The sequence below is a fragment of the Urocampus carinirostris genome, chromosome 16 (genome assembly GCF_059441175.1).
Source record: "Urocampus carinirostris isolate Australia breed hairy pipefish chromosome 16, RoL_Ucar_1.0, whole genome shotgun sequence".
Classification (NCBI taxonomy): Eukaryota; Metazoa; Chordata; class Actinopteri; order Syngnathiformes; family Syngnathidae; genus Urocampus; species Urocampus carinirostris.
Window position 1 is genome coordinate 20,049,499 of NC_142364.1, and position 27,125 is coordinate 20,076,623.

General features: G+C 40.1%; 1 protein-coding gene and 39 non-coding genes across 48 annotated transcripts in view; 1 reads left to right on the top strand and 39 right to left on the bottom strand.

Annotated features, from left to right (window-relative positions):
* mapk10 (mitogen-activated protein kinase 10) overlaps positions 1–27,125 on the top strand; it is an 83,112-nt gene that overhangs the window by 26,631 nt on the left and 29,356 nt on the right. For 8 of the 9 annotated variants that reach the window (XR_015853039.1, XM_088355901.1, XM_088355903.1 and 5 more), the window contains exons 2-3: positions 14,227–14,298; positions 17,719–17,888. Coding sequence is in view for 8 of the 9 variants with exons in the window: in XM_088355901.1 (XP_088212027.1) it covers positions 14,227–14,298; positions 17,719–17,888 (242 nt within the window). In the remaining variant the exon portion in view is untranslated. Of the gene's footprint in view, positions 1–14,226; positions 14,316–17,718; positions 17,889–27,125 lie in introns of all 9 variants that reach the window. The other variant, XM_088355905.1, reaches the window with a different exon arrangement.
* Positions 16–87, bottom strand: trnag-ucc (transfer RNA glycine (anticodon UCC)). The gene has a single exon. It is a non-coding gene; the product is annotated as a tRNA-Gly (tRNA).
* Positions 199–270, bottom strand: trnag-ucc (transfer RNA glycine (anticodon UCC)). The gene has a single exon. It is a non-coding gene; the product is annotated as a tRNA-Gly (tRNA).
* Positions 752–823, bottom strand: trnag-ucc (transfer RNA glycine (anticodon UCC)). Its single transcript has one exon. It is a non-coding gene; the product is annotated as a tRNA-Gly (tRNA).
* trnag-gcc (transfer RNA glycine (anticodon GCC)) lies at positions 1,673–1,744 on the bottom strand. The gene has a single exon. It is a non-coding gene; the product is annotated as a tRNA-Gly (tRNA).
* Positions 1,856–1,927, bottom strand: trnag-ucc (transfer RNA glycine (anticodon UCC)). The gene has a single exon. It is a non-coding gene; the product is annotated as a tRNA-Gly (tRNA).
* On the bottom strand, positions 2,040–2,111 carry trnag-ucc (transfer RNA glycine (anticodon UCC)). The gene has a single exon. It is a non-coding gene; the product is annotated as a tRNA-Gly (tRNA).
* On the bottom strand, positions 2,225–2,296 carry trnag-ucc (transfer RNA glycine (anticodon UCC)). Its single transcript has one exon. It is a non-coding gene; the product is annotated as a tRNA-Gly (tRNA).
* trnag-ucc (transfer RNA glycine (anticodon UCC)) lies at positions 2,407–2,478 on the bottom strand. The gene has a single exon. It is a non-coding gene; the product is annotated as a tRNA-Gly (tRNA).
* trnag-ucc (transfer RNA glycine (anticodon UCC)) lies at positions 2,591–2,662 on the bottom strand. Its single transcript has one exon. It is a non-coding gene; the product is annotated as a tRNA-Gly (tRNA).
* trnag-ucc (transfer RNA glycine (anticodon UCC)) lies at positions 2,776–2,847 on the bottom strand. The gene has a single exon. It is a non-coding gene; the product is annotated as a tRNA-Gly (tRNA).
* On the bottom strand, positions 3,330–3,401 carry trnag-ucc (transfer RNA glycine (anticodon UCC)). The gene has a single exon. It is a non-coding gene; the product is annotated as a tRNA-Gly (tRNA).
* Positions 3,699–3,770, bottom strand: trnag-ucc (transfer RNA glycine (anticodon UCC)). The gene has a single exon. It is a non-coding gene; the product is annotated as a tRNA-Gly (tRNA).
* Positions 3,882–3,953, bottom strand: trnag-ucc (transfer RNA glycine (anticodon UCC)). Its single transcript has one exon. It is a non-coding gene; the product is annotated as a tRNA-Gly (tRNA).
* Positions 4,066–4,137, bottom strand: trnag-ucc (transfer RNA glycine (anticodon UCC)). The gene has a single exon. It is a non-coding gene; the product is annotated as a tRNA-Gly (tRNA).
* trnag-gcc (transfer RNA glycine (anticodon GCC)) lies at positions 4,618–4,689 on the bottom strand. Its single transcript has one exon. It is a non-coding gene; the product is annotated as a tRNA-Gly (tRNA).
* On the bottom strand, positions 4,801–4,872 carry trnag-ucc (transfer RNA glycine (anticodon UCC)). Its single transcript has one exon. It is a non-coding gene; the product is annotated as a tRNA-Gly (tRNA).
* trnag-ucc (transfer RNA glycine (anticodon UCC)) lies at positions 4,985–5,056 on the bottom strand. The gene has a single exon. It is a non-coding gene; the product is annotated as a tRNA-Gly (tRNA).
* Positions 5,168–5,239, bottom strand: trnag-ucc (transfer RNA glycine (anticodon UCC)). Its single transcript has one exon. It is a non-coding gene; the product is annotated as a tRNA-Gly (tRNA).
* trnag-ucc (transfer RNA glycine (anticodon UCC)) lies at positions 5,351–5,422 on the bottom strand. Its single transcript has one exon. It is a non-coding gene; the product is annotated as a tRNA-Gly (tRNA).
* On the bottom strand, positions 5,535–5,606 carry trnag-ucc (transfer RNA glycine (anticodon UCC)). Its single transcript has one exon. It is a non-coding gene; the product is annotated as a tRNA-Gly (tRNA).
* On the bottom strand, positions 5,720–5,791 carry trnag-ucc (transfer RNA glycine (anticodon UCC)). The gene has a single exon. It is a non-coding gene; the product is annotated as a tRNA-Gly (tRNA).
* trnag-ucc (transfer RNA glycine (anticodon UCC)) lies at positions 5,903–5,974 on the bottom strand. The gene has a single exon. It is a non-coding gene; the product is annotated as a tRNA-Gly (tRNA).
* Positions 6,087–6,158, bottom strand: trnag-ucc (transfer RNA glycine (anticodon UCC)). The gene has a single exon. It is a non-coding gene; the product is annotated as a tRNA-Gly (tRNA).
* On the bottom strand, positions 6,640–6,711 carry trnag-ucc (transfer RNA glycine (anticodon UCC)). Its single transcript has one exon. It is a non-coding gene; the product is annotated as a tRNA-Gly (tRNA).
* On the bottom strand, positions 7,006–7,077 carry trnag-ucc (transfer RNA glycine (anticodon UCC)). Its single transcript has one exon. It is a non-coding gene; the product is annotated as a tRNA-Gly (tRNA).
* On the bottom strand, positions 7,190–7,261 carry trnag-ucc (transfer RNA glycine (anticodon UCC)). The gene has a single exon. It is a non-coding gene; the product is annotated as a tRNA-Gly (tRNA).
* On the bottom strand, positions 7,374–7,445 carry trnag-ucc (transfer RNA glycine (anticodon UCC)). Its single transcript has one exon. It is a non-coding gene; the product is annotated as a tRNA-Gly (tRNA).
* Positions 7,743–7,814, bottom strand: trnag-ucc (transfer RNA glycine (anticodon UCC)). The gene has a single exon. It is a non-coding gene; the product is annotated as a tRNA-Gly (tRNA).
* trnag-ucc (transfer RNA glycine (anticodon UCC)) lies at positions 8,296–8,367 on the bottom strand. Its single transcript has one exon. It is a non-coding gene; the product is annotated as a tRNA-Gly (tRNA).
* On the bottom strand, positions 8,665–8,736 carry trnag-ucc (transfer RNA glycine (anticodon UCC)). The gene has a single exon. It is a non-coding gene; the product is annotated as a tRNA-Gly (tRNA).
* Positions 9,034–9,105, bottom strand: trnag-ucc (transfer RNA glycine (anticodon UCC)). Its single transcript has one exon. It is a non-coding gene; the product is annotated as a tRNA-Gly (tRNA).
* trnag-ucc (transfer RNA glycine (anticodon UCC)) lies at positions 9,217–9,288 on the bottom strand. The gene has a single exon. It is a non-coding gene; the product is annotated as a tRNA-Gly (tRNA).
* trnag-ucc (transfer RNA glycine (anticodon UCC)) lies at positions 9,399–9,470 on the bottom strand. Its single transcript has one exon. It is a non-coding gene; the product is annotated as a tRNA-Gly (tRNA).
* On the bottom strand, positions 10,138–10,209 carry trnag-ucc (transfer RNA glycine (anticodon UCC)). Its single transcript has one exon. It is a non-coding gene; the product is annotated as a tRNA-Gly (tRNA).
* trnag-ucc (transfer RNA glycine (anticodon UCC)) lies at positions 10,322–10,393 on the bottom strand. The gene has a single exon. It is a non-coding gene; the product is annotated as a tRNA-Gly (tRNA).
* On the bottom strand, positions 10,505–10,576 carry trnag-ucc (transfer RNA glycine (anticodon UCC)). Its single transcript has one exon. It is a non-coding gene; the product is annotated as a tRNA-Gly (tRNA).
* trnag-ucc (transfer RNA glycine (anticodon UCC)) lies at positions 10,874–10,945 on the bottom strand. Its single transcript has one exon. It is a non-coding gene; the product is annotated as a tRNA-Gly (tRNA).
* On the bottom strand, positions 11,058–11,129 carry trnag-ucc (transfer RNA glycine (anticodon UCC)). The gene has a single exon. It is a non-coding gene; the product is annotated as a tRNA-Gly (tRNA).
* On the bottom strand, positions 11,242–11,313 carry trnag-ucc (transfer RNA glycine (anticodon UCC)). The gene has a single exon. It is a non-coding gene; the product is annotated as a tRNA-Gly (tRNA).

The window sequence follows — 27,125 nt, forward strand, 5'->3', positions numbered from 1 at the left end:
ATTTGACTACAATCCTGCATTAGCTGGGAATCGAACCCAGGTCAACTGCTTGGAAGGCAGCTATGCTGACCACTATACCACTAATGCCAGATTTGGATGGAATTATTGCCCAAAAAATAAATTAAAACAGGTGGAAATTGAGAATTAAGAAGGTCCTTTAATATCAAACTTTAATGGGGCAAAATTTGACTACAATCCTGCATTAGCTGGGAATCGAACCCAGGTCAACTGCTTGGAAGGCAGCTATGCTGACCACTATACCACTAATGCCACATTTGGATGGAATTGCTGCCCCAAAAAATAAATGAAAACAGGTGGAAATTGAGAATTAAGAAGGTCCCTTAATATCAAACTTTAATGGGGCAAAATTTGACTACAATCCTGCATTAGCTGGGAATCGAACCCAGGTCAACTGCTTTGAAGGCAGCTATGCTGACCACTATACCACTAATGCCACATTTGGATGGAATTGCTGCCAAAAAAAATAAATGAAAACAGATGGAAATTGAGAATTAAGAAGGTCCCTTAATATCAAACTTTAATGGGGCAAAATTTGACTACAATCCTGCATTAGCTGGGAATCGAACACAGGTCAACGGCTTGGAAGGCAGCTATGCTGACCACTATACCACTAATGCCACATTTCTATTGAAATTGCTGCCTAAAAAAATAAATGAAAACAGGTGGAAATTGAGAATTAAGAAGGTCCCTTAATATCAAACTTTAATGGGGCAAAATTTGACTACAATCCTGCATTAGCTGGGAATCGAACCCAGGTCAACTGCTTGGAAGGCAGCTATGCTGACCACTATACCACTAATGCCAGATTTGGATGGAATTATTGCCCAAAAAATAAATTAAAACAGGTGGAAATTGAGAATTAAGAAGGTCCCTTAATATCAAACTTTAATGGGGCAAAATTTGACTACAATCCTGCATTAGCTGGGAATCGAACCCAGGTCAACTGCTTTGAAGGCAGCTATGCTGACCACTATACCACTAATGCCACATTTGGATGGAATTGCTGCCAAAAAAAATAAATGAAAACAGGTGGAAATTGAGAATTAAGAAGGTCCCTTAATATCAAACTTTAATGAGGCAAAATTTGACTACAATCCTGCATTAGCTGGGAATCGAACACAGGTCAATGGCTTGGAAGGCAGCTATGCTGACCACTATACCACTAATGCCACATTTCTATTGAAATTGCTGCCTAAAAAAATAAATGAAAACAGGTGGAAATTGAGAATTAAGAAGGTCCCTTAATATCAAACTTTAATGGGGCAAAATTTGACTACAATCCTGCATTAGCTGGGAATCGAACCCAGGTCAACTGCTTTGAAGGCAGCTATGCTGACCACTATACCACTAATGCCACATTTGGATGGAATTGCTGCCAAAAAAAATAAATGAAAACAGGTGGAAATTGAGAATTAAGAAGGTCCCTTAATATCAAACTTTAATGGGGCAAAATTTGACTACAATCCTGCATTAGCTGGGAATCGAACACAGGTCAACGGCTTGGAAGGCAGCTATGCTGACCACTATACCACTAATGCCACATTTCTATTGAAATTGCTGCCTAAAAAAATAAATGAAAACAGGTGGAAATTGAGAATTAAGAAGGTCCCTTAATATCAAACTTTAATGGGGCAAAATTTGACTACAATCCTGCATTAGCTGGGAATCGAACCCAGGTCAACTTCTTGGCAGGCAGTTATGCTGACCACTATACCACTAATGCCACATTTGGATGGAATTACTGCCCAAAAAATAAATGAAAACAGGTGGAAATTGAGAATTAAGAAGGTCCCTTAATATCAAACTTTAATGGGGCAAAATTTGACTACAATCCTGCATTAGCTGGGAATCGAATCCAGGTCAACTGCTTGGAAGGCAGCTATGCTGACCACTATACCACTAATGCCACATTTGGATGGAATTGCCGCCAAAAAAAATAAATGAAAACAGGTGGAAATTGAGAATTAAGAAGGTCCCTTAATATCAAACTTTAATGGGGCAAAATTTGACTACAATCCTGCATTAGCTGGGAATCGAACCCAGGTCAACTGCTTGGAAGGCAGCTATGCTGACCACTATACCACTAATGCCACATTTCTATTGAACTTGCTGCCTAAAAAAATAAATGAAAACAGGTGGAAATTGAGAATTAAGAAGGTCCCTTAATATCAAACTTTAATGGGGCAAAATTTGACTACAATCCTGCATTAGCTGGGAATCGAACCCAGGTCAACTGCTTGGAAGGCAGCTATGCTGACCACTATACCACTAATGCCAGATTTGGATGGAATTGCTGCCAAAAAAATAAATGAAAACAGGTGGAAATTGAGAATTAAAAGGTCCCTTAACATCAAACTTTAATGGGGCAAAATTTGACTACAATCCTGCATTAGCTGGGAATCGAACCCAGGTCAACTGCTTGGAAGGCAGCTATGCTGACCACTATACCACTAATGCCACATTTGGATGGAATTGCCGCCAAAAAAAATAAATGAAAACAGGTGGAAATTGAGAATTAAGAAGGTCCCTTAATATCAAACTTTAATGGGGCAAAATTCGACTACAATCCTGCATTAGCTGGGAATCGAACCCAGGTCAACTGCTTGGAAGGCAGCTATGCTGACCACTATACCAGTAATGCCACATTTCTATTGAAATTGCTGCCTAAAAAAATAAATGAAAACAGGTGGAAATTGAGAATTAAGAAGGTCCCTTAATATCAAACTTTAATGGGGCAAAATTTGACTACAATCCTGCATTAGCTGGGAATCGAACCCAGGTCAACTGCTTGGAAGGCAGCTATGCTGACCACTATACCACTAATGCCAGATTTGGATGGAATTGCTGCCAAAAAAAAATAAATGAAAACAGGTGGAAATTGAGAATTAAGAAGGTCCCTTAATATCAAACTTTAATGGGGCAAAATTTGACTACAATCCTGCATTAGCTGGGAATCGAACCCAGGTCAACTGCTTTGAAGGCAGCTATGCTGACCACTATACCACTAATGCCACATTTGGATGGAATTGCTGCCAAAAAAAATAAATGAAAACAGGTGGAAATTGAGAATTAAGAAGGTCCCTTAATATCAAACTTTAATGGGGCAAAATTTGACTACAATCCTGCATTAGCTGGGAATCGAACACAGGTCAATGGCTTGGAAGGCAGCTATGCTGACCACTATACCACTAATGCCACATTTCTATTGAAATTGCTGCCTAAAAAAATAAATGAAAACAGGTGGAAATTGAGAATTAAGAAGGTCCCTTAATATCAAACTTTAATGGGGCAAAATTTGACTACAATCCTGCATTAGCTGGGAATCGAACCCAGGTCAACTGCTTGGAAGGCAGCTATGCTGACCACTATACCACTAATGCCACATTTGGATGGAATTGCTGCCAAAAAAAATAAATGAAAACAGATGGAAATTGAGAATTAAGAAGGTCCCTTAATATCAAACTTTAATGGGGCAAAATTTGACTACAATCCTGCATTAGCTGGGAATCGAACACAAGTCAACGGCTTGGAAGGCAGCTATGCTGACCACTATACCACTAATGCCACATTTCTATTGAAATTGCTGCCTAAAAAAATAAATGAAAACAGGTGAAAATTGAGAATTAAGAAGGTCCCTTAATATCAAACTTTAATGGGGCAAAATTTGACTACAATCCTGCATTAGCTGGGAATCGAACCCAGGTCAACTTCTTGGAAGGCAGCTATGCTGACCACTATACCACTAATGCCACATTTGGATGGAATTACTGCCCAAAAAATAAATGAAAACAGGTGGAAATTGAGAATTAAGAAGGTCCCTTAATATCAAACTTTAATGGGGCAAAAGTTGAATACAATCCTGCATTAGCTGGGAATCGAACCCAGGTCAACTACTTGGAAGGCAGCTATGCTGACCACTATACCACTAATGCCACATTTGGATGGAATTGCCGCCAAAAAAAATAAATGAAAACAGGTGGAAATTGAGAATTAAGAAGGTCCCTTAATATCAAACTTTAATGGGGCAAAATTTGACTACAATCCTGCATTAGCTGGGAATCGAACCCAGGTCAACTGCTTGGAAGGCAGCTATGCTGACCACTATACCACTAATGCCAGATTTGGATGGAATTATTGCCCAAAAAATAAATTAAAACAGGTGGAAATTGAGAATTAAGAAGGTCCCTTAATATCAAACTTTAATGGGGCAAAATTTGACTACAATCCTGCATTAGCTGGGAATCGAACCCAGGTCAACTGCTTTGAAGGCAGCTATGCTGACCACTATACCACTAATGCCACATTTGGATGGAATTGCTGCCAAAAAAAATAAATGAAAACAGGTGGAAATTGAGAATTAAGAAGGTCCCTTAATATCAAACTTTAATGGGTCAAAATTTGACTACAATCCTGCATTAGCTGGGAATCGAACACAGGTCAACGGCTTGGAAGGCAGCTATGCTGACCACTATACCACTAATGCCACATTTCTATTGAAATTGCTGCCTAAAAAAATAAATGAAAACAGGTGGAAATTGAGAATTAAGAAGGTCCCTTAATATCAAACTTTAATGGGGCAAAATTTGACTACAATCCTGCATTAGCTGGGAATCGAACCCAGGTCAACTTCTTGGCAGGCAGTTATGCTGACCACTATACCACTAATGCCACATTTGGATGGAATTACTGCCCAAAAAATAAATGAAAACAGGTGGAAATTGAGAATTAAGAAGGTCCCTTAATATCAAACTTTAATGGGGCAAAATTTGACTACAATCCTGCATTAGCTGGGAATCGAACCCAGGTCAACTGCTTGGAAGGCAGCTATGCTGACCACTATACCACTAATGCCACATTTGGATGGAATTGCCGCCAAAAAAAATAAATGAAAACAGGTGGAAATTGAGAATTAAGAAGGTCCCTTAATATCAAACTTTAATGGGGCAAAATTTGACTACAATCCTGCATTAGCTGGGAATCGAACCCAGGTCAACTGCTTGGAAGGCAGCTATGCTGACCACTATACCACTAATGCCACATTTGGATGGAATTACTGCCCAAAAAATAAATGAAAACAGGTGGAAATTGAGAATTAAGAAGGTCCCTTAATATCAAACTTTAATGGGGCAAAATTTGACTACAATCCTGCATTAGCTGGGAATCGAACCCAGGTCAACTGCTTGGAAGGCAGCTATGCTGACCACTATACCACTAATGCCAGATTTGGATGGAATTATTGCCCAAAAAATAAATTAAAACAGGTGGAAATTGAGAATTAAGAAGGTCCCTTAATATCAAACTTTAATGGGGCAAAATTTGACTACAATCCTGCATTAGCTGGGAATCGAACCCAGGTCAACTGCTTGGAAGGCAGCTATGCTGACCACTATACCACTAATGCCACATTTGGATGGAATTGCTGCCAAAAAAAATAAATGAAAACAGATGGAAATTGAGAATTAAGAAGGTCCCTTAATATCAAACTTTAATGGGGCAAAATTTGACTACAATCCTGCATTAGCTGGGAATCGAACCCAGGTCAACTGCTTGGAAGGCAGCTATGCTGACCACTATACCACTAATGCCACATTTGGATGGAATTGCTGCCAAAAAAAATAAATGAAAACAGATGGAAATTGAGAATTAAGAAGGAACCCTTAATATCAAACTTTAATGGGGCAAAATTTGACTACAATCCTGCATTAGCTGGGAATCGAACCCAGGTCAACTGCTTGGAAGGCAGCTATGCTGACCACTATACCACTAATGCCAGATTTGGATGGAATTATTGCCCAAAAAATAAATTAAAACAGGTGGAAATTGAGAATTAAGAAGGTCCCTTAATATCAAACTTTAATGGGGCAAAATTTGACTACAATCCTGCATTAGCTGGGAATCGAACCCAGGTCAACTGCTTGGAAGGCAGCTATGCTGACCACTATACCACTAATGCCACATTTGGATGGAATTGCTGCCAAAAAAAATAAATGAAAACAGATGGAAATTGAGAATTAAGAAGGTCCCTTAATATCAAACTTTAATGGGGCAAAATTTGACTACAATCCTGCATTAGCTGGGAATCGAACCCAGGTCAACTGCTTGGAAGGCAGCTATGCTGACCACTATACCACTAATGCCACATTTGGATGGAATTGCTGCCAAAAAAAATAAATGAAAACAGGTGGAAATTGAGAATTAAGAAGGTCCCTTAATATCAAACTTTAATGGGGCAAAATTTGACTACAATCCTGCATTAGCTGGGAATCGAACCCAGGTCAACTGCTTTGAAGGCAGCTATGCTGACCACTATACCACTAATGCCACATTTGGATGGAATTGCTGCCAAAAAAAATAAATGAAAACAGATGGAAATTGAGAATTAAGAAGGTCCCTTAATATCAAACTTTAATGGGGCAAAATTTGACTACAATCCTGCATTAGCTGGGAATCGAACACAGGTCAACGGCTTGGAAGGCAGCTATGCTGACCACTATACCACTAATGCCACATTTCTATTGAAATTGCTGCCTAAAAAAATAAATGAAAACAGGTGGAAATTGAGAATTAAGAAGGTCCCTTAATATCAAACTTTAATGGGGCAAAATTTGACTACAATCCTGCATTAGCTGGGAATCGAACCCAGGTCAACTGATTGGAAGGCAGCTATGCTGACCACTATACCACTAATGCCAGATTTGGATGGAATTATTGCCCAAAAAATAAATTAAAACAGGTGGAAATTGAGAATTAAGAAGGTCCCTTAATATCAAACTTTAATGGGGCAAAATTTGACTACAATCCTGCATTAGCTGGGAATCGAACCCAGGTCAACTGCTTTGAAGGCAGCTATGCTGACCACTATACCACTAATGCCAGATTTGGATGGAATTATTGCCCAAAAAATAAATTAAAACAGGTGGAAATTGAGAATTAAGAAGGTCCCTTAATATCAAACTTTAATGGGGCAAAATTTGACTACAATCCTGCATTAGCTGGGAATCGAACCCAGGTCAACTGCTTGGAAGGCAGCTATGCTGACCACTATACCACTAATGCCACATTTGGATGGAATTGCTGCCAAAAAAAATAAATGAAAACAGATGGAAATTGAGAATTAAGAAGGTCCCTTAATATCAAACTTTAATGGGGCAAAATTTGACTACAATCCTGCATTAGCTGGGAATCGAACCCAGGTCAACTGCTTGGAAGGCAGCTATGCTGACCACTATACCACTAATGCCACATTTGGATGGAATTGCTGCCAAAAAAAATAAATGAAAACAGGTGGAAATTGAGAATTAAGAAGGTCCCTTAATATCAAACTTTAATGGGGCAAAATTTGACTACAATCCTGCATTAGCTGGGAATCGAACCCAGGTCAACTGCTTGGAAGGCAGCTATGCTGACCACTATACCACTAATGCCACATTTGGATGGAATTGCTGCCAAAAAAAATAAATGAAAACAGATGGAAATTGAGAATTAAGAAGGTCCCTTAATATCAAACTTTAATGGGGCAAAATTTGACTACAATCCTGCATTAGCTGGGAATCGAACACAGGTCAACGGCTTGGAAGGCAGCTATGCTGACCACTATACCACTAATGCCACATTTCTATTGAAATTGCTGCCTAAAAAAATAAATGAAAACAGGTGGAAATTGAGAATTAAGAAGGTCCCTTAATATCAAACTTTAATGGGGCAAAATTTGACTACAATCCTGCATTAGCTGGGAATCGAACACAGGTCAACTGCTTGGAAGGCAGCTATGCTGACCACTATACCACTAATGCCAGATTTGGATGGAATTATTGCCCAAAAAATAAATTAAAACAGGTGGAAATTGAGAATTAAGAAGGTCCCTTAATATCAAACTTTAATGGGGCAAAATTTGACTACAATCCTGCATTAGCTGGGAATCGAACCCAGGTCAACTGCTTTGAAGGCAGCTATGCTGACCACTATACCACTAATGCCACATTTCTATTGAAATTGCTGCCAAAAAAAATAAATGAAAACAGGTGGAAATTGAGAATTAAGAAGGTCCCTTAATATCAAACTTTAATGAGGCAAAATTTGACTACAATCCTGCATTAGCTGGGAATCGAACACAGGTCAATGGCTTGGAAGGCAGCTATGCTGACCACTATACCACTAATGCCACATTTCTATTGAAATTGCTGCCTAAAAAAATAAATGAAAACAGGTGGAAATTGAGAATTAAGAAGGTCCCTTAATATCAAACTTTAATGGGGCAAAATTTGACTACAATCCTGCATTAGCTGGGAATCGAACCCAGGTCAACTGCTTGGAAGGCAGCTATGCTGACCACTATACCACTAATGCCACATTTGGATGGAATTGCTGCCAAAAAAAATAAATGAAAACAGATGGAAATTGAGAATTAAGAAGGTCCCTTAATATCAAACTTTAATGGGGCAAAATTTGACTACAATCCTGCATTAGCTGGGACTCGAACACAGGTCAATGGCTTGGAAGGCAGCTATGCTGACCACTATACCACTAATGCCACATTTCTATTGAAATTGCTGCCTAAAAAAATAAATGAAAACAGGTGGAAATTGAGAATTAAGAAGGTCCCTTAATATCAAACTTTAATGGGGCAAAATTTGACTACAATCCTGCATTAGCTGGGAATCGAACCCAGGTCAACTGCTTGGAAGGCAGCTATGCTGACCACTATACCACTAATGCCACATTTGGATGGAATTGCTGCCAAAAAAAATAAATGAAAACAGATGGAAATTGAGAATTAAGAAGGTCCCTTAATATCAAACTTTAATGGGGCAAAATTTGACTACAATCCTGCATTAGCTGGGAATCGAACACAGGTCAACGGCTTGGAAGGCAGCTATGCTGACCACTATACCACTAATGCCACATTTCTATTTAAATTGCTGCCTAAAAAAATAAATGAAAACAGGTGAAAATTGAGAATTAAGAAGGTCCCTTAATATCAAACTTTAATGGGGCAAAATTTGACTACAATCCTGCATTAGCTGGGAATCGAACCCAGGTCAACTGCTTGGAAGGCAGCTATGCTGACCACTATACCACTAATGCCACATTTGGATGGAATTACTGCCCAAAAAATAAATGAAAACAGGTGGAAATTGAGAATTAAGAAGGTCCCTTAATATCAAACTTTAATGGGGCGAAATTTGACTACAATCCTGCATTAGGTGGGAATCGAACCCAGGTCAACTGCTTGGAAGGCAGCTATGCTGACCACTATACCACTAATGCCACATTTGGATGGAATTGCTGCCAAAAAAATAAATGAAAACAGGTGGAAATTGAGAATTAAAAGGTCCCTTAATATCAAACTTTAATGGGGCAAAATTTGACTACAATCCTGCATTAGCTGGGAATCGAACCCAGGTCAACTGCTTGGAAGGCAGCTATGCTGACCACTATACCACTAATGCCACATTTGGATGGAATTGCTGCCAAAAAAAATAAATGAAAACAGGTGGAAATTGAGAATTAAGAAGGTCCCTTAATATCAAACTTTAATGGGGCAAAATTTGACTACAATCCTGCATTAGCTGGGAATCGAACACAGGTCAACGGCTTGGAAGGCAGCTATGCTGACCACTATACCACTAATGCCACATTTCTATTGAAATTGCTGCCTAAAAAAATAAATGAAAACAGGTGGAAATTGAGAATTAAGAAGGTCCCTTAATATCAAACTTTAATGGGGCAAAATTTGACTACAATCCTGGATTAGCTGGGAATCGAACACAGGTCAACGGCTTGGAAGGCAGCTATGCTGACCACTATACCACTAATGCCACATTTCTATTGAAATTGCTGCCTAAAAAAATAAATGAAAACAGGTGGAAATTGAGAATTAAGAAGGTCCCTTAATATCAAACTTTAATGGGGCAAAATTTGACTACAATCCTGGATTAGCTGGGAATCGAACACAGGTCAACGGCTTGGAAGGCAGCTATGCTGACCACTATACCACTAATGCCACATTTCTATTGAAATTGCTGCCTAAAAAAATAAATGAAAACAGGTGGAAATTGAGAATTAAGAAGGTCCCTTAATATCAAACTTTAATGGGGCAAATTTTGACTACAATCCTGCATTAGCTGGGAATCGAACCCAGGTCAACTGCTTGGAAGGCAGCTATGCTGACCACTATACCACTAATGCCACATTTGGATGGAATTGCTGCCAAAAAAAATAAATGAAAACAGGTGGAAATTGAGAATTAAGAAGGTCCCTTAATATCAAACTTTAATGGGGCAAAATTTGACTACAATCCTGCATTAGCTGGGAATCGAACCCAGGTCAACTGCTTGGAAGGCAGCTATGCTGACCACTATACCACTAATGCCACATTTGGATGGAATTACTGCCCAAAAAATAAATGAAAACAGGTGGAAATTGAGAATTAAGAAGGTCCCTTAATATCAAACTTTAATGGGGCAAATTTTGACTACAATCCTGCATTAGCTGGGAATCGAACCCAGGTCAACTGCTTGGAAGGCAGCTATGCTGACCACTATACCACTAATGCCACATTTGGATGGAATTGTTGCCAAAAAAAATAAATGAAAACAGGTGGAAATTGAGAATTAAGAAGGTCCCTTAGTATCAAACTTTAATGGGGCAAAATTTGACTACAATCCTGCATTAGCTGGGAATCGAACACAGGTCAACGGCTTGGAAGGCAGCTATGCTGACCACTATACCACTAATGCCACATTTCTATTGAAATTGCTGCCTAAAAAAATAAATGAAAACAGGGGGAAATTGAGAATTAAGAAGGTCCCTTAATATCAAACTTTAATGGGGCAAAATTTGACTACAATCCTGCATTAGCTGGGAATCGAACCCAGGTCAACTGCTTGGAAGGCAGCTATGCTGACCACTATACCACTAATGCCACATTTGGATGGAATTGCTGCCAAAAAAAATAAATGAAAACAGGTGGAAATTGAGAATTAAGAAGGTCCCTTAATATCAAACTTTAATGGGGCAAAATTTGACTACAATCCTGCATTAGCTGGGAATCGAACCCAGGTCAACTGCTTGGAAGGCAGCTATGCTGACCACTATACCACTAATGCCACATTTGGATGGAATTGCTGCCTAAAAAAATAAATGAAAACATGTGGAAATTAAGTATTAAGAAGGTCGCTTAATATCAAACCTTAATGGGGCAAAATTTGACTATAAACTTGCATTAGCTGAGAATCGAACCCAGGTCAACTGCTTGGAAGGCAGCTATGCTGACCACTATACCACTAATGCCACATTATACTAAGGCATTAGCTCAGGAACATCAAGGAAAAACAGCGATCCGACAGCTTTTACTGTCTGCACAGTCCTCAAATACAAAAAAAGTCAGCTGTGAGTGATGGGAAACAAGTGTGGGTTTCTTGAGTTTGTCTGCCTGTTGCTACCCTCTGGAGAAAGGTGGTGTACTGGATCCCAATAATTTTTATACAATTGAAACTGGGAGCGACATTGAATACTAACACGTTTTTTGTATCATAGATTCCAATTCTAATTAAGTATTCTTTATCTTTTGAGGACTTCAGAAAATATTTTTGTGCTTACAAAGAATGGTTTGCTTAAAAGAAAGTCAGCGTATTTTGACAACTGGAAAATAACTGGAGTAGCACGGCAGCGCAATGGTTAGCACAGAGTTCTCCGGTCATGGGATCAAACCTTCCTGTGTAGAGTTTGCAAGTTCTACTTGTGCCAGCGTGGATTTCCTCCGGGCACTCCAGTTTCTTCCCACATTCCAAAAACAGGCATGTCAGGTTAATTGGCCGGTCCAAATTGTCCCTAGGTGTGATCGAGAGAGTGAGTCGTCTGTCTCTGTGTGCGCTGTGACTGTCTTGCAACCAGTTCAGGGTGTTCCCTGCCTACAGCCCAAAGATAGCTGGGATGGGCTCTAGCATGCCGGCGACCCTACTGAGGATAAGTGGTGTGGATAATGAATGAATGGATGGATGGAAAATAAAAGCAATGAGGTCTGTCTTAACAGGCCATTGTAAGGATAAAAGAGCTAAATATATCCTTTTCTAAACTGGCCTGCTTCCTCTGGACTTGGCAAAGCATTAATTGTGGCATGATTAAAGGGTCAGGAAAACTGAAATGACGCATCTTCCTATGCAAATTTCTTGACTCTGCTGGCACGTTACACAATCTGATTAAAGAATTCGAAACAGAAACTCAAAGAGAATAAAAGATAGACGTTTTTTTCCTACCAATACTGCTAAAAGTCCTGCTTCTTTAAAGGTCTCTCATCGCAACGCATTTGAGGCAAATTTATGGCAGCAATGATTTGTGAATGGAGTACAAAACATTAAAATACGTTCGGTATACTTTGTATATGTCTAGCACACAAAAGTTAAACCGTCATGATTTGTCCATTGCTCTCACCTGTGCCTGCTCGTTAGGCTCCAGCTGCTGGTCGTTTTCTGATTGGTTCCCCTCCTATTTAAACTCAACACTCTCATTTGGTCCATCAGCAAACCTCGCACGCGCAAGGCAAGCACTTTTTACAGAAATTCATATAAATGTAGTAACCCTTTGCACTAATCACTCATAAAGAAATAGTTTTCATCTGCACAACGCTTGTTGATAGTGAGTTACAGTATAATTACTTATTTTTTTTAAAAGGTATTTTCTTGCCGTCTGTCCCGACCCGTCCTGGCCCTTCCCGTCCCGTCCTGTCCTTTATCCTTCCAATCTCCGTCTACCTGACTTGATTCCTTCCTCCAACCACGTTCCGATCACCCGTCCCGTCCCGGCTGCCCAACTTGTTTCTGCCCTCCGACCATGCGCTGATCTTCCGTCCCAGCTGCCCTACTTGTTTCTGCCCTCCGACCATGCTCCGATCTTCCGTCCCGGCTGCTCGACTCGTTTCTGTCCTCTTTCTGTGCTTCCTAAATAAAGCTTGGTGTGAAAAGAAATGATCTCAATGTACTCACTAATCTTTAGAATCCCGTACAATGACGAAGCTTGTACACATCCAAAGTCTTTGCAACTGATTATAGCTGAGCTCTCCGATGACTCGCGCACATTAAGAAGGGGTAGGAAGGAGACACAACCAAGTTGTGCTACTGATCCAATAGAAAATAAAACACATTCTTATATGACATATAAAGTAGTTTAGCATGAAGCTACTAATGGTTTATTTTCTATCGGTGACGTTCAGGGTTGGGTGGGGTTACTTTAACTGGATTACTTTCAATTACTTTTGGATTACTCCAATACCAAATATGCTAATGGATGGAATATGAATAAAATTATGACTCACAACACGTGGTAAGCTTTCTCTCCTGGCTTTGATCACTTTGATCTCTGGCAAAACGAACATAAAATGCGACAGAAACAAAATGAAAATAAATCCAAACAGCTTGCCAACATCATTTTTGCCGTTCCATGTGTTCCGTTACTCCCCAAGCCTGCACAAAATTTAGTTTTTTTATTCATATTTAGTTTCTTTTGTCTTTTATTAGCATATTTTGTATTGGAGTAATCCAAAAGTAATTGAAAGTAATCCAGTTAAAGTAACCCTACTCAACCCTAGTGACGTCATATTCGGCCGTTATCGGACGGACAACTATTGGTCAGACAACTATTTGTCAGGACAAGAACGGAGGCAGGACCTACTTGCGTTACGTTTCTCTCAGTTTTATTGGGAAGAAAGGGAAGGATTGCACACACGATCCGGTGATCGCTGGTCCCTGGAAGCAGGTCGCTCTGAACGCGGAAGTGGCACTTCCCTGGCGAGCGATGGCGGTGTCGAGAACGGAAAAAAACGGGTCAGTCGCCGGGACAGGAGAGCAGAAAACGTGGTCGGGAACAGCAACGAGTCAAAAGCCAGGAGAGGAGAGTAGACGGGTTCGAAGCCAGGGAACAGACGGGAGCAAAAGCAGGTGGGAGTCAGGGTCTAAAAAGCTTGCCTAGAGTACACTGAGGTTCGCAGACGGACTGACAACAGGTGACAGAAAGGAGTGGGTTTAAATAATGACAGGGAGCCAATCAGAGTGCGAGACAGTTGGCGCCAATGGAGCGGGCACAGGTGCATCACATCGGTAACCATGACACTATTGGTCCGATAATTATTGTTCATCTCTACTGAAGCTGGCTTTTAGGTACTGAAACGTGAATGAACTGTTGTCTTTCTCCCTCTTTTTTGTCTTGCAGGTATTTATGAGCAGACATTTCTTATACAATTGCAGCCAACCAATTCTGGATGTGAAGTTAGCATTTTGTCAGGTGTGTGTCCCTTACAGGTAAAAATAAAATAACAGGTACAGTACTCATTTTATTCCATCAACCTCCTTGCTGCTAATCTACATTAATATGGCTTCTAATTTAAACACTGTTTTGTTTTGTTTTTGCCGTGGAGGGGAGCATGAAATGGCTTTGCAAGTTTTATTTCATTCAAGTTTTAGTATAAGCGGTGAGCAATGGTTAACTGGTCAATTGACACATTTTCCCAAATATTGTTTATCTAGGCTAAACATTCTGCTGCCTGTGAATTCTATGAGACTGTGTCGAATCTCGTGACAACAAACGGTCAAATGATGTGATGACTGCCTCAAGCTGCCTGTTTGATAGCCACTATTGGTACACTAAAGGGCAATGATCCATTGTATTGAAATAATTGCATCATGGGTTAGGTTTGCTTGTTACTCATGGAAATGTCTAAATCTATTACTTAATCCTTCAGTACTTGATGCTGGGAGGGAGGGTGTATTATTTGTGCTTGCACATTCTTGCGGTATTTAATGTGTTAATGCGCTATATTACTTCTTAGTGCAACACAAACGGGATGGTTTGGTAGTTTTTAATTGAGTAAAAGATACAATTCAAACTGTAATGAAAAAGTCAGTGCATTTTTACCTATATAATAGAGAGACAGATTTGAAATAAAAGGAATACATGTCCATAAAAAAAAACAAGTCAAGTCAAGAGAAATCATGTTCATTTGTATAGCCCTTAATCAGAAGGAGTCTCAAAGGGCTGCACAGACCACAGATTATTGCAAACTACTGACTGTTATTACACCACCCCATGATCTAAAACCTCCATGAGGTCAAGGAAAAACTCAAAAACCTCAATGTGAGGCAAATGAAGAAACCTTGAGAAGGGACCACACATGAGGTAATCCCCCTTCCAAGGTGACCAGGCTGCAACAGATGTTGCAATAACAAATAATACACAGATAATGTCAACATGAAATATTGGTCATTCATAAGCTATAGAATAGAAGTGTGTTTTAAGCCTGGGTTTAAACAGTTCCACTGAGGTAGCAGATCAAATTCCAGGGGGCAAAGCATTGCCCAACACCGGGGCCCGAACGGAGAACGCTCTCGAACCTGCGGTTCTCTTCTTGGCTCCTGGGATTGCTAGTAGATCAGCATTTTCAGAGTGAAGGTTCCGGACCGGAAAATAGGGGGAAATTAAATCTGAAAGATATGAGCAGAATAACAACTTAATTAAGTCAAATTAATTAATAACATTTGTCTGTCATTCATTGATAAATAAAGATAATGTATATATGTAAATATATATACAACCAAAAACATCACCATAAACCACAGAGAGCTAGAACTTGTCACCAAATTTAAATATATTGGAGCTGTCACATCAGAAGAGGGGTCAGAACCAAAAATCATGGCCATGATAGCTCAAACCACAGCCTCACTTGCCAGACTTAAACCCATCTGGAGGGACAAGAACATAGAAGTGAAATCAAAGATCAAATAGATGCAAGCTTTTGTTACTTCCATTTTCCTCGACGCCTGCGAGACATCACAGCAAAACTGGAAAAGAAAATCCAGGCGTTGGAGATGAGATGCTACAGTAAACTTCTTGGCATCATCTACCCATGTGAGAAACGAAACGGTGCCCAACACCAACAAAGAACTGTTGTCAATTGTTCGCAGACGAATTCTGCAGTGGTATGATCACGTCACAAGATCATCAGGACTTGTCAAGATAATTCTCCAGAGCACAGTCCAAGGGGGCAAGAGGATAGGGAGACCAAAAAAGAACCGGGCCGACAACATTAAGGAACAGGCCAGGGACCTTCAACAGTGGAGAAGGCTGTCCAGAGTTGCGTGGCTGAGAAGTGGATATCATATATGTAGACACAAAATACAATTTTAAAAATGCATGTACTCACAAAAAAAGGAATCTGTATGCAATATTGTACAGAAACAGAACAAAAAAAAGAGTACTCAGATCTTCAGGATTAAAAGACATCAAAGCCACTATACACAGGCTAGGCTACACAGCCCTCCTTCATAAAGTTGAAACTCTAGATTTGAAATAAACACCACAAGAAATAAATAGGACGCAGGATATGTTGGAATACCATCTGGTTCTAACTGGGCAAAACAGAAAAGAGAGAGAACACAGGGAACAAATTCACACGTTGCTAGAAAAACTACACAATGTTCTAACATCAACCAGCTCTAACAGAACAGAACATGAAAACGAGACACCACAAGAAACATTCCAACACGAGGCTAAAACAACAATTAGAGTGACATGCACACTAACTAGAGCTAACTGAAAAATGAAATAAAATAAAGTACACACAGGACATGTTGGAACACTGACAAACTCTCAACTTAATTAAAACATGAACAACAATGGGCATGTTGTAACAGAAACCAACTAGCTGAACAAAACATAAAATAGAGACAATGCAGGGAATGTTGGAACCCCAACTACCTCTAACGGAAAAAAACATAGAACAAAGTTGACGCAGGATATACTGCATACTCACACGTTGATGGAACAATAACTTTAAAGAGCAAAATTCCACTGAAAAACACCAAAACACAGTACATGACGATACTAGAGTACACAACACAACACTTTCAGTTTCTTCATTTTCCTCATGTTGAGGTTTCTGAGATTTTCCTTGCCCTCATGTAGGTTTTAGATCAGGGGATGGTGTAATAATAGTCTGTGGTTTGCAACAATGTGTGGTCTGTGCAGCCCTTTGAGTCTCTTTGTGATACAAATAAACATGACATGACTTGAAACATGACATGAAATATCAGAATTTTCCAAATTGATACTTTACTAGCTAGTAGCCAATCAGAGCTGACCACTGCAATTAATACACTAAATTCAGATCAAACAAACATAGCATGTCAACGGGTGACGTTTCCCACACAAGCCTTTTATTTTACGGGAAATGGGGAGTCATGCATGTTAGGCAGCAGTCTGGCGTGAAATGAAAGGAAGCCAGAGGCCGACGAGATCGATACCAATTGCCCGAGTTCAAGTACTGACAGGGAGCCAATCAGAACCCGCGGCAGTTGGCGCCAAATGAGTCACATCAGTAATCATGACATAGCATCAAGGCACATATAAAGTAAAGTTTTAAAAGCTGCTTTTTTATCTGGTTTCTGGCTTGTATTATTACATTATCGAGAACGTTCTGGTAATTTGTGTAACTAAACACTGACGGTATTGAAATAAACATAAGTATAGAGAAAAGTACAATAATACTGTCAACTCCAAAAATCAAAACACCATCCCACCGTGTATCTACCAGATTGCCCGTGCAACAGTAAATACAACATTTCCACAATCTTTTCTCAATACCCGTGTAATAACCAGAAACACTAACATATAATACAATCTGCCATTTTTCTTGCTTCTTTTATGCAGGGTTTCGGAAAACAATTGGATGTGTCATATATCGCCAAGCATTACAACATGAGCAAAAGCAAAGTGGACAACCAGTTCTACAGCGTGGAAGTGGGAGACTCCACCTTCACCGTTTTGAAGCGTTACCAGAATTTAAAACCCATCGGCTCCGGCGCTCAGGGCATCGTCTGGTAGGTCGTTCTCGCCGCGCTTTTTACGATCCTCGTTTTATATTTTTATTACGACGGGGATTTTGTTTCGGGAGATCTTGTTTAGGAGTTAATTGTTCTTTTTGGAATACTGTGGCACTTTATTATCTGATGCAGCAACGAGGGTTCACAACCAGTTCAAGGGTTGATAGAGGCTAAAATAAATTGTTGGAGTAGAATACTGAATTGCCTAATGTATACGGAGGCAAATTTCCAGTCAATTATAATGTCAAGTGTTTGAAAAATGAATGTTTTAGGGAGCAAACTGTGACTGCCATCTGGGCACCCTTGGCTCATGAATTGCATAAAAAAATATATAATTCAATAGATATTTTGTTCCTCCTTTGGCTATGGACAGCTCTTGGCCTCATGTCTCAAACTTCAGAGTTGAGATTTTGAAACAGTCTAAATTTGGAGTTAGTATTGTGTACACAGAGGGCGGCACGGTAGTGCAGTGGTTAGCGCCTGTGCGCCACAGTTCTGAGGTCATGAGATCAAACCTTCCTGAGTGGAGTTTGCATGTTCTCCCCGTGCTTGTGTGGGTTTCCTCCGGGAACTCAGGTTTCCTCCCAAAAACATGTATGTCAGGTTAATTGGCCAGTCCAAATTGTCCCTAGGTGTGACTAAGCTCGTGACTAAGTGTCATGATTACTGATGTGACTCACCTGTGCCCGCTCATTTGGCTCCCTGTCACTATTTCCACCTAGTCCTGTCTGTCCCCTGTCGTCAGTCCGTCTGCGAACCTCAGTGTATAATAGGCAAGCCTATTTCGACCCTGACTCCCACCTGTCCCGTTTTTTGCTCCCGTCTGTCTCCCACTACGACCTGTTTTGATCCTGACCACGTCTGCTCTCCCAGTCCCGGCTACCAACCAGTTTTTCCATCCCTGACACCGCCATCGCTCGCTACGGAAGATTCCCTTCCGTGTTCGGATCACAATCCGAGTACAAGAGCGACTTGCATCCCGCGTCCAGCGAACACTTTGAAAAGCCCTACCTTTTTCCTTCAATAAAACTTAACGCTACGCAACTGGGTCCCTTTTCCGTTCTGGTCCTGACACTAAGCTGTCTCTATGTGCCCTGCAACTGGCTGGAAACCAATTCAGAATAGAATAGAATTTACTCTTATTGTCATTCTTTGTAACCATGCACACAGGACGAAATGTCGATACACCTGACCCTTACAGTTTAACTGTAGCGAGCCGATGCAGCCGCAGCCAAACAGGGCGCCGCCATTTTAGACCCAACTGCTGTGTTGGGAGTCATTAGGTGACCAAACCCCCCAATTCCAACCCTTAATGCCAAGCGCCAAGCAGGGAGGCAATGAGTACCAATTTAAGTCTTAGGTATGACTCAGCCGAGGCTTGAACCAGCGACCTCCCAGTCTTGGAGCGGGCGCCCTACCATCTAGGCTACCGAGCTGGTAATGGATGGATGGATTGTGTACACAATTTTGCGCCAAATGTATTTAATTGTGTCATAATAATGATTTGACTCTTATATAACTTTCATCGTCCTTCCCCCCACCAATAATTACTTTTGTTTTCCGTATTTGTTGCTATTGAATTATTGCATCATGATCATAATACTGTCATGATAGACCATATTTTCTGTTTAACCTTACATTATGTTCTGGTGTATTATTATATTATGTCTTATTGATTTGTACTTCTTTACTTTAAAAAGAAAGATTTCTTCGTTTTGGGTGCACACATTGATTTGGGTGCCCTCCCTGCTGTTTGACTGACAGCATACACCAGCCTATCAGTCACACTCACAATCAAGCCCATCCGACACACAAAGCCTTCCCTAAACTGCCCTCGTGATAGCATTTCCTGTGTGCTGTCTGCTCAAAACACTATGCACGATAAGGTGATATCAATGACAATGAAGACAATTCAATTAAAAAAAATCAGGAAATCAGTGAACCAGCGATAACCGAAACACGAAGTAGCGAGGGGTCTCTGAACTTGGTTTTATATAAAGCTTAGTATTCACTGTTATAAAACAACCTTTGCACGTTAAATTAATTGCTGCGGGAAGCGCCGTTACAAAAACCCCTGTGGCTTTTAGAACAGACTTAAAGTTTTAATAAACTGTTGAGGCATGGGGACATTTAAATTCACGGCACTAAAACTTGGCTGTGCTTAGAATATTTCGTGAGGCGAGAGGGACAGAATGACGATGCGCCTAAGCGAGCTTGTTCGTTGTCATTCAATGCACAACTGCTTATTCTTAAAGCAAAACCTAGAAGCTACACGACCACAGAGATTACAGTGCCCAACAAAAATATTGGCCCCCAATAAATTTTGACATGTTACCATAATTAGGCTTCAAACTTAGTATTTCATAAGAGTCAAGAACATGTGAGACACAATCAAGGAAAGAAAGCAAATTTGTTAAACATTTGATATTGTGCTAACAAATAAAAAATTGAAAAGTAGATGTTGCAAAATCATTGGCCCCCATTGAGTTAATACTTTGTACAACCTTGTTTTGCTGCGATTACAGCCACAAGCGTTTTTGGTTTTGTCTCTATAAGCCTTGCACATCTTGAAATATAAATATGTCGTCATTCTTCCTTGCAAAACAGCTCAAGTTCCTTAAGTTTTAATCATTTGTTCACAGAATTTTTCAAATATTTCCACAAATGCTCTGGGATAGAGGTCAAGACTTTGACTTGGCCATTCTAACACTTTTATATTCTTACTTATAAAATATTCCATTCTAGACTTTGATTTATGTGTTGGGCTGTTGTACGGTTGGAAAGTGAACCTGCACGCAATGTCAGTTCTCCTGAAGACTCCAACAGATTTTCTGCCATAATCGCCCTGTATTTGGCTCCATCCATTCGTCCCAGTCCCTGCTGAAGAAAAGCAAACCAAGAGCATGATGCCGCCACCACCATGTTTGACAGTGGGGATGGGGTTTTCAGGGTCATGTGCAATGTTACTCTTACACCAAACGCAACACTTTCCATTCAACCCAAGAAGTTAAATTTTGTTCTCATATGACCAGAGCATCTTGTTCCACTTGTTATTTGCGTCTTCTTTCAGAGCCCAAATATGGCTTATTATGGTATTCTTTAAGAAAAAGCTTTCTTCTTCCTACCCTTCCATAATGGGCAGATTCGTGCAGAGTACAACTAAAAGTTGTCTCATACACAGATTGTCCCACCTCAGCTGTGTATCACTGCAGGTCATCCAATCTGATCATTGGTTTCTTGGTTGCTTCTTTGATTAGTTTTCTCCTTGTTTGGGCCAAACATTTAGAAGTACAGCCAGATCTTGGTAGGTTTGTCATAGTTTTTTATGCCCTTTCCATTTTTATATCATTGCTCACATAGATTAAAATGCAAAATTGTCGTGCTTTGAACTTTTTTACAACTTTATCCTCAACCTGCCTGTTGTGTTCTTTGATCTTCATAACGCTCTCTGTTCTCCAGTTTTGTGTTCTCGTAGACCTCTGAGATCATCACCGAGAAGATGCATGTGAAATTAGACCTAAAGACACAGAGATGCACTCTGTAATTTTTAGTCATTTGTAGTCATTTAGGTCAACATTGGATTGGATGCAATATTTTTTCAATACCTAATTTTTGTTGTTGTAAATTTGATACAGACTGTTGAACTATTTTGGTTCCACTTCACAATTATGTCTCCCATGTTGTTGATTCTGAGAAAATTGTCAGTTTTTTAGCCTTGAGTTTGGAGCCTGAAATGTGGGAATATTACAAAAAGTACTTGGGTGGGGTGGGAAGTGTGGGGGCACAGTACTTTCGCTAGGCACTTTAGTGGGCTATTCGCCAACTATCAATTGAAGGCTGCTTGTGAGTGCAGCTGTCATTATGTCATGCGTTGTCATATGGTGACGGATTAGTCGCATCCCGGCCAACTAAATCCCAGCCACCCTCCCTGAAAACTGATTTAAAATCTGTCCGTCGATTGCATGCAAATGATACACTACGAAAAAAATCTCGTCTAGTCTCATTAACAGGATTGCGCTTCATCAGGCAAATGCTACTTATAATTTAATGGGAATTACAAATACATCATCACTATCAAATCGTTGTCTTGAAAAGAAATTATTTTTGCATTTAATGTTGAAGTAATACAGGTTCAGCCTAGGTTGTTTTGGAGTTGTAGGCCAGTGTTTCTCAACTGGTGGGTCGGATCCGTTTTGAAAAAAGTAGAAGAAAAAAGCAGAGAGTCAATTAAACTTCTTAACAGTTGATGGTAATAATGCACTGCTCGATCTTTTATTCCTGTTCAGTCAATTAGAGAGGGACCACATCTCATTTTATTGTTATTTTGTTAGTTTGATTTTCTTTTTTGGCCCATTATAATGGGTCCCAAGAAAGCTAGTGATTAGGGGAAAGAAAAGTGGAAAACAGTGTCAACAACGATCGTGTCAACGAAGGAAACAATTGCAAAATACAAACACAATGTACAAGTGTCTGTCATTGAAGCACTGCTGGTAGGTACAGTAAATGGTTTAAACATGTTATATTTTTAGCTTTTTACCAGTATATTAATCTTTATTAAGGACATAATTACGTGATTATTGATGTTTAGTTACAGCCTCTATTCATATTTTGAGTTTTTTTTAGTATGTGGCTATTTCAAAGCAGTTTTAGAGGGTTGCTTATATGCGATGTAGGCTTATATGGGAGTATATATACTTGTAGTCGCTTTGGTTTTGCTGGTCTTTTTTTTCTTTTCTTTTTTTTTTAAAAAGGTAAATATATTCTACTATATTTGCTTTAAACTGTGCAATGATTTCATTGGATACATTTGAAAAGTAGAATTGTTATCTTGATTTGGGTTGCAGCTTATCATTAGGGTTAATGGAGGGGTCCTCAAGTAAGACCAGTCGAGAACCACTGTTTTAGGTTACTCAACACACTTTTGCTGCATTGATTTATTTTTACAATAGAATTTACTTTATTCTTTTACAATTATAATGGATCTAACTTTTATTTATCTTTCACTAAGGGACAGTGTTGTCATGAACCGGAACAGGATCAGGACCCAAATGCGTGACATTCTCACACAAGCTTTTATTTTACGGGAAATGGCGCGTCATGCACGTTAGGCAGCGGTCTGGCGTGGAAAAACAGGAAGCCAGAGACCAAATGCCCGAGCAGATATCGGACAAATGGGGTCGATACCGGACAGGACGGGACAGATAGGATTGATATAGAAACAGGATATCGAAATCAAACAGGACTAACTAGACGCGAACAAAAACTGGAGAGAATAATAAACAGGACAAAAATAGACGGGAACAAAACTGGACATTTTTTTTTAAATGCTTGAAGATTGATAAAATTAGCATTTATTTTAAATCACATATGCACACCCTAAAGGGAAGTGATCTAAATGTCTTCTTTCTTCGAGTACCTTAACACCGCAAAAAGACGAGGCCAAAAAATGTAGTTTGTGTGCCTTCTTTGTGCTGTTTAACCCTTTTTTTGGTTGCACTACATTAAGTGATCAAATAATACCCACCGTCACTCTAAGGAGTTTATATCCAAAGCTTTTCTCCTCAAGATTTAATTACAAACTGAGAATGAGTGTGGGTATGTAGAATGAGTGACACCGCAGAGAGGGAGATGAGAGAACGGACATGGCGAATGTAAACAAGGCTTTCGCGAATGAAGTAAAATAATAAAAAGGGTTGAAACCACCGCACACCGGACTTCAATATTGTCCCCTGTAATGTGCAACATAAAATGCTTTCAAATGACTTTGTAATCCTGCAAAGTAATCTTTACCTAATTGTACCTGCAATCAGATTACGCCCTTTTTCTGTAACTATAACGGAATACAATGATATTTTTTTGTATTTTGTAGATTACGAAACCCTGTACATGTATTCCGTTACTCCCAATTCCTGCCAGTGGCTATGTTATTTCTTATAAATATTTATTCCCAATGACCTAACTTCATCACAACGAGGCGGCCATCTCTTTTTACTCCGCGACGACGAGGGAGGATAAAGGCTTAAAAGACTCGAGCTGCTCATCACATCAACTTCCCCTCATTCTCACCAAGTGATGGCTGCCTCCCTTAAATCCCCTTTGGATCAATGTGTGTGTGTTTTAGAGGCTTTGCTGCCATGGTCACAAATCATCTTTGAATCTGCAGGAATCAAAGAGATGACAAAGAAGTAAAAATCTAGACACAGCCAATCCCTCAAATGTCATCCACTTATGACTTGATCACAACGAATGTGAATTTTGATAAAATAGCAAATCAAATAGGATGAAAGATAATCATGTTAATGTAAGTATCATTTTAAAGGAAAAAAGGTTATGCTTTGCAATAAAGTAAAAACATCTAAAAACAAAAGCAAACTTTATTTCAAATGTAGTGTACTCAATACAACGTAACTTACTGTACTCTTAGTTCGAATATATTGGAACTCATTCAGTGCCAAAGACATATTTTCACGTCATTTAACTATTTTATCGCTAACGATAAAAAAAAAATAATAAGATACAATTTTGCATTTTAAGTACAATTCAGTCATAAATTGAAGTAAAAATATCAGAAAAAATAAAATAAAAAAATCACAATAATCCGTACCTTGATTGGTGTCAAAGATGGTTCTTCATGTCATTTACGTGTTTTTATGGTGGCACCTCCCAATAATTTATTAAAATGTATTAAAGAGTCAATTTTGCGTTTTTTCAAGTAGATTTTAGTCATACATTCAAGTAAAAATACCTGAGTAAAAAAAAAACAAAAACATCCATATCTCGTTCAGTGCCAAAGAAGTATTTTTATATCATTTACGTGTTTTTGTGCCGTCACTCCAAAAAAATAATGAATTTAAATTTGTTTTAAAAAAAATACACTTTAGGTTTGGATTGAAGTAAAAGGAAAATCATCCTTCCCGATATTTTTACTTGAATTCATAACAAAATTGTACTTTTCTTTATAAAAAAACGTGTCTTTTCTAAAAGTTGTGTTGGCAAAAAGGCTTAAATGACGTGAAACGGTGTCCATAGCACAGAGTTCATAAATGATATGCATAGCACCCTAACAGGAGAAAGACATGTTAATCTAAGTAAAATGTAAAAAAAAATCAAAACTGGTTTATGTATTGCAATTAAGTGAAAACAAACAAACTATCTATTTTTCCCTGACCGGGTTGTTAGTGCAAATTCGGTGCAAACTTTTAAGCAAAAGTTGGCAGAGAAAGATTTCTCAAAATTTCTCAAGGTGACCAAATTTGGCCATGCTCACTCTCAGCACTTGTTTTTGTCACGAGACGTGGTGGCGTGGAAGGGAAGAACGGAAGCAGGAGGCATGAAGGGAGAACTCAAATGCGTTGACGATCCATAAGTTTTATTTAATAAAATAAAAGTCGCCCAATACTCCGGGGCAAAACAGAACAACACAGAGTTCCTCCGGCACGAACTCAACAGGACAAGGCATAACAGACTAAACAGGACAAGGCATAACAGACCGGGATTGTGAAGAATGAGTAGTAATGAACCCGCAACCGCAGAGCCCACCATGCAGCCTTAAATACAGACCCACCATTAGTGGAACTGCTTTCAGCTGTTGCCCAGGGGGCGGGGCAGACTGGTCACCAAGGCGACCGTGACAGAGCCCCCCTCTTAAGGGACAGCTCCCGAGGTCCCAAAAAAGAAAAAATTACAACCTCGCGCCCCGGAATGTTGACGATCGCGATTGGGGCAACCCTGCTCCCTCCTCCGAAAACGCAGGAACGGGGAGAGGCAGGCGCCATCTGCGTCGGGCGGATCGGAATCGGCGCTCGGCAGGGGGGGTCTGGTGGCCAACTGGACAGGGGATGACAGACAGACAGAACCGACGAGAACAGGACAGATAAACAGGACAGGCCGATGCAGAAGAGTCGCACTCAGGACAGGCCGATGCAGAAGAGTCGCACTCAGGACAGGCCGATGCAGAAGAGTCGCACTCAGGACAGGCCGATGCAGAAGAGTCGCACTCAGGACAGGCCGATGCAGAAGAGTCGCACTCAGGGGGGTCAGATTCAGAAGAGTCAGACTCAGGGGGGGATCAGGTTCAGAAGAGTCAGACTCAGGGGGGAACAGATTCAGAACAGACAAGACAGGACAGGAAAGACTGAACAAAATCAGTACAGGGAGACTCAAGGCAGGCATGGGAGTCGAACAGGCAGGCTTGGGAGTCGAACAGGCAGGCTTGGGAGTCGAACAGGCAGGCTTGGGAGTCGGAGTCGGACTTGCACGCAGGGGAGAGGGAATAGCAGGCAATCGGCACGGGAGTCGGGCAGGCAGGCGTCAATTCTTCCTGGGACCCCATTCGAGGCACAGCAAGGGCCACGACGGGCGGGGCCGTGGTTCGAACGGGCAGGGAAGGCCAACTCAGTAGGCGCCTGCCGAACTGCGCTCTCCAGCTCCCCAAGTCGCGCTGGGATCGTTCGCTGAGTTCTATTTGTTGGCTGGTTCATTCTGTCACGAGACGTGGTGGCGTGGAAGGGAAGACCGGACCAGAACGGAAGCAGGAGGCATGAAGGGAGAACTCAAATGCGTTGACGATCCATAAGTTTTATTTAATAAAATAAAAGTCGCCCAATACTCCGGGGCAAAACAGAACAACACAGAGTTCCTCCGGCACGAACTCAACAGGACAAGGCATAACAGACTAAACAGGACAAGGCATAACAGACCGGGATTGTGAAGAATGAGTAGTAATGAACCCGCAACCGCAGAGCCCACCATGCAGCCTTAAATACAGACCCACCATTAGTGGAACTGCTTTCAGCTGTTGCCCAGGGGGCGGGGCAGACTGGTCACCAAGGCGACCGTGACAGTTTTGTGTCATGTTTTGATTAATGTATCTAACAATATTTTTCAATAAACATTTCATTTCATATAGAATTAATGAAAGCAAACTTTAATTTGAATGTTTTGCACGTAAGACAACATCTAAATTCCATTATTGCTAGTCACGATTTCTTGAATTTACACAATCTGTCTTGTTGTTTTTTTCTCTTATTGACAAAGTATTTATTGCTGTAGTAGTTGCTAGCGAGCACTTAGCTAGGTAGCTAATTTAAAACGGTAACAACCTTGCTACAACACATTCTAAGGTGTAATAGAGCACATATATTGTTTGGTTTAATTGAAAATGAAATTATTGTAATTGGTAGCTAGAAGTTAGCTATATATTTAGCTTTAAAACATGTAACAAGCATGCTACAA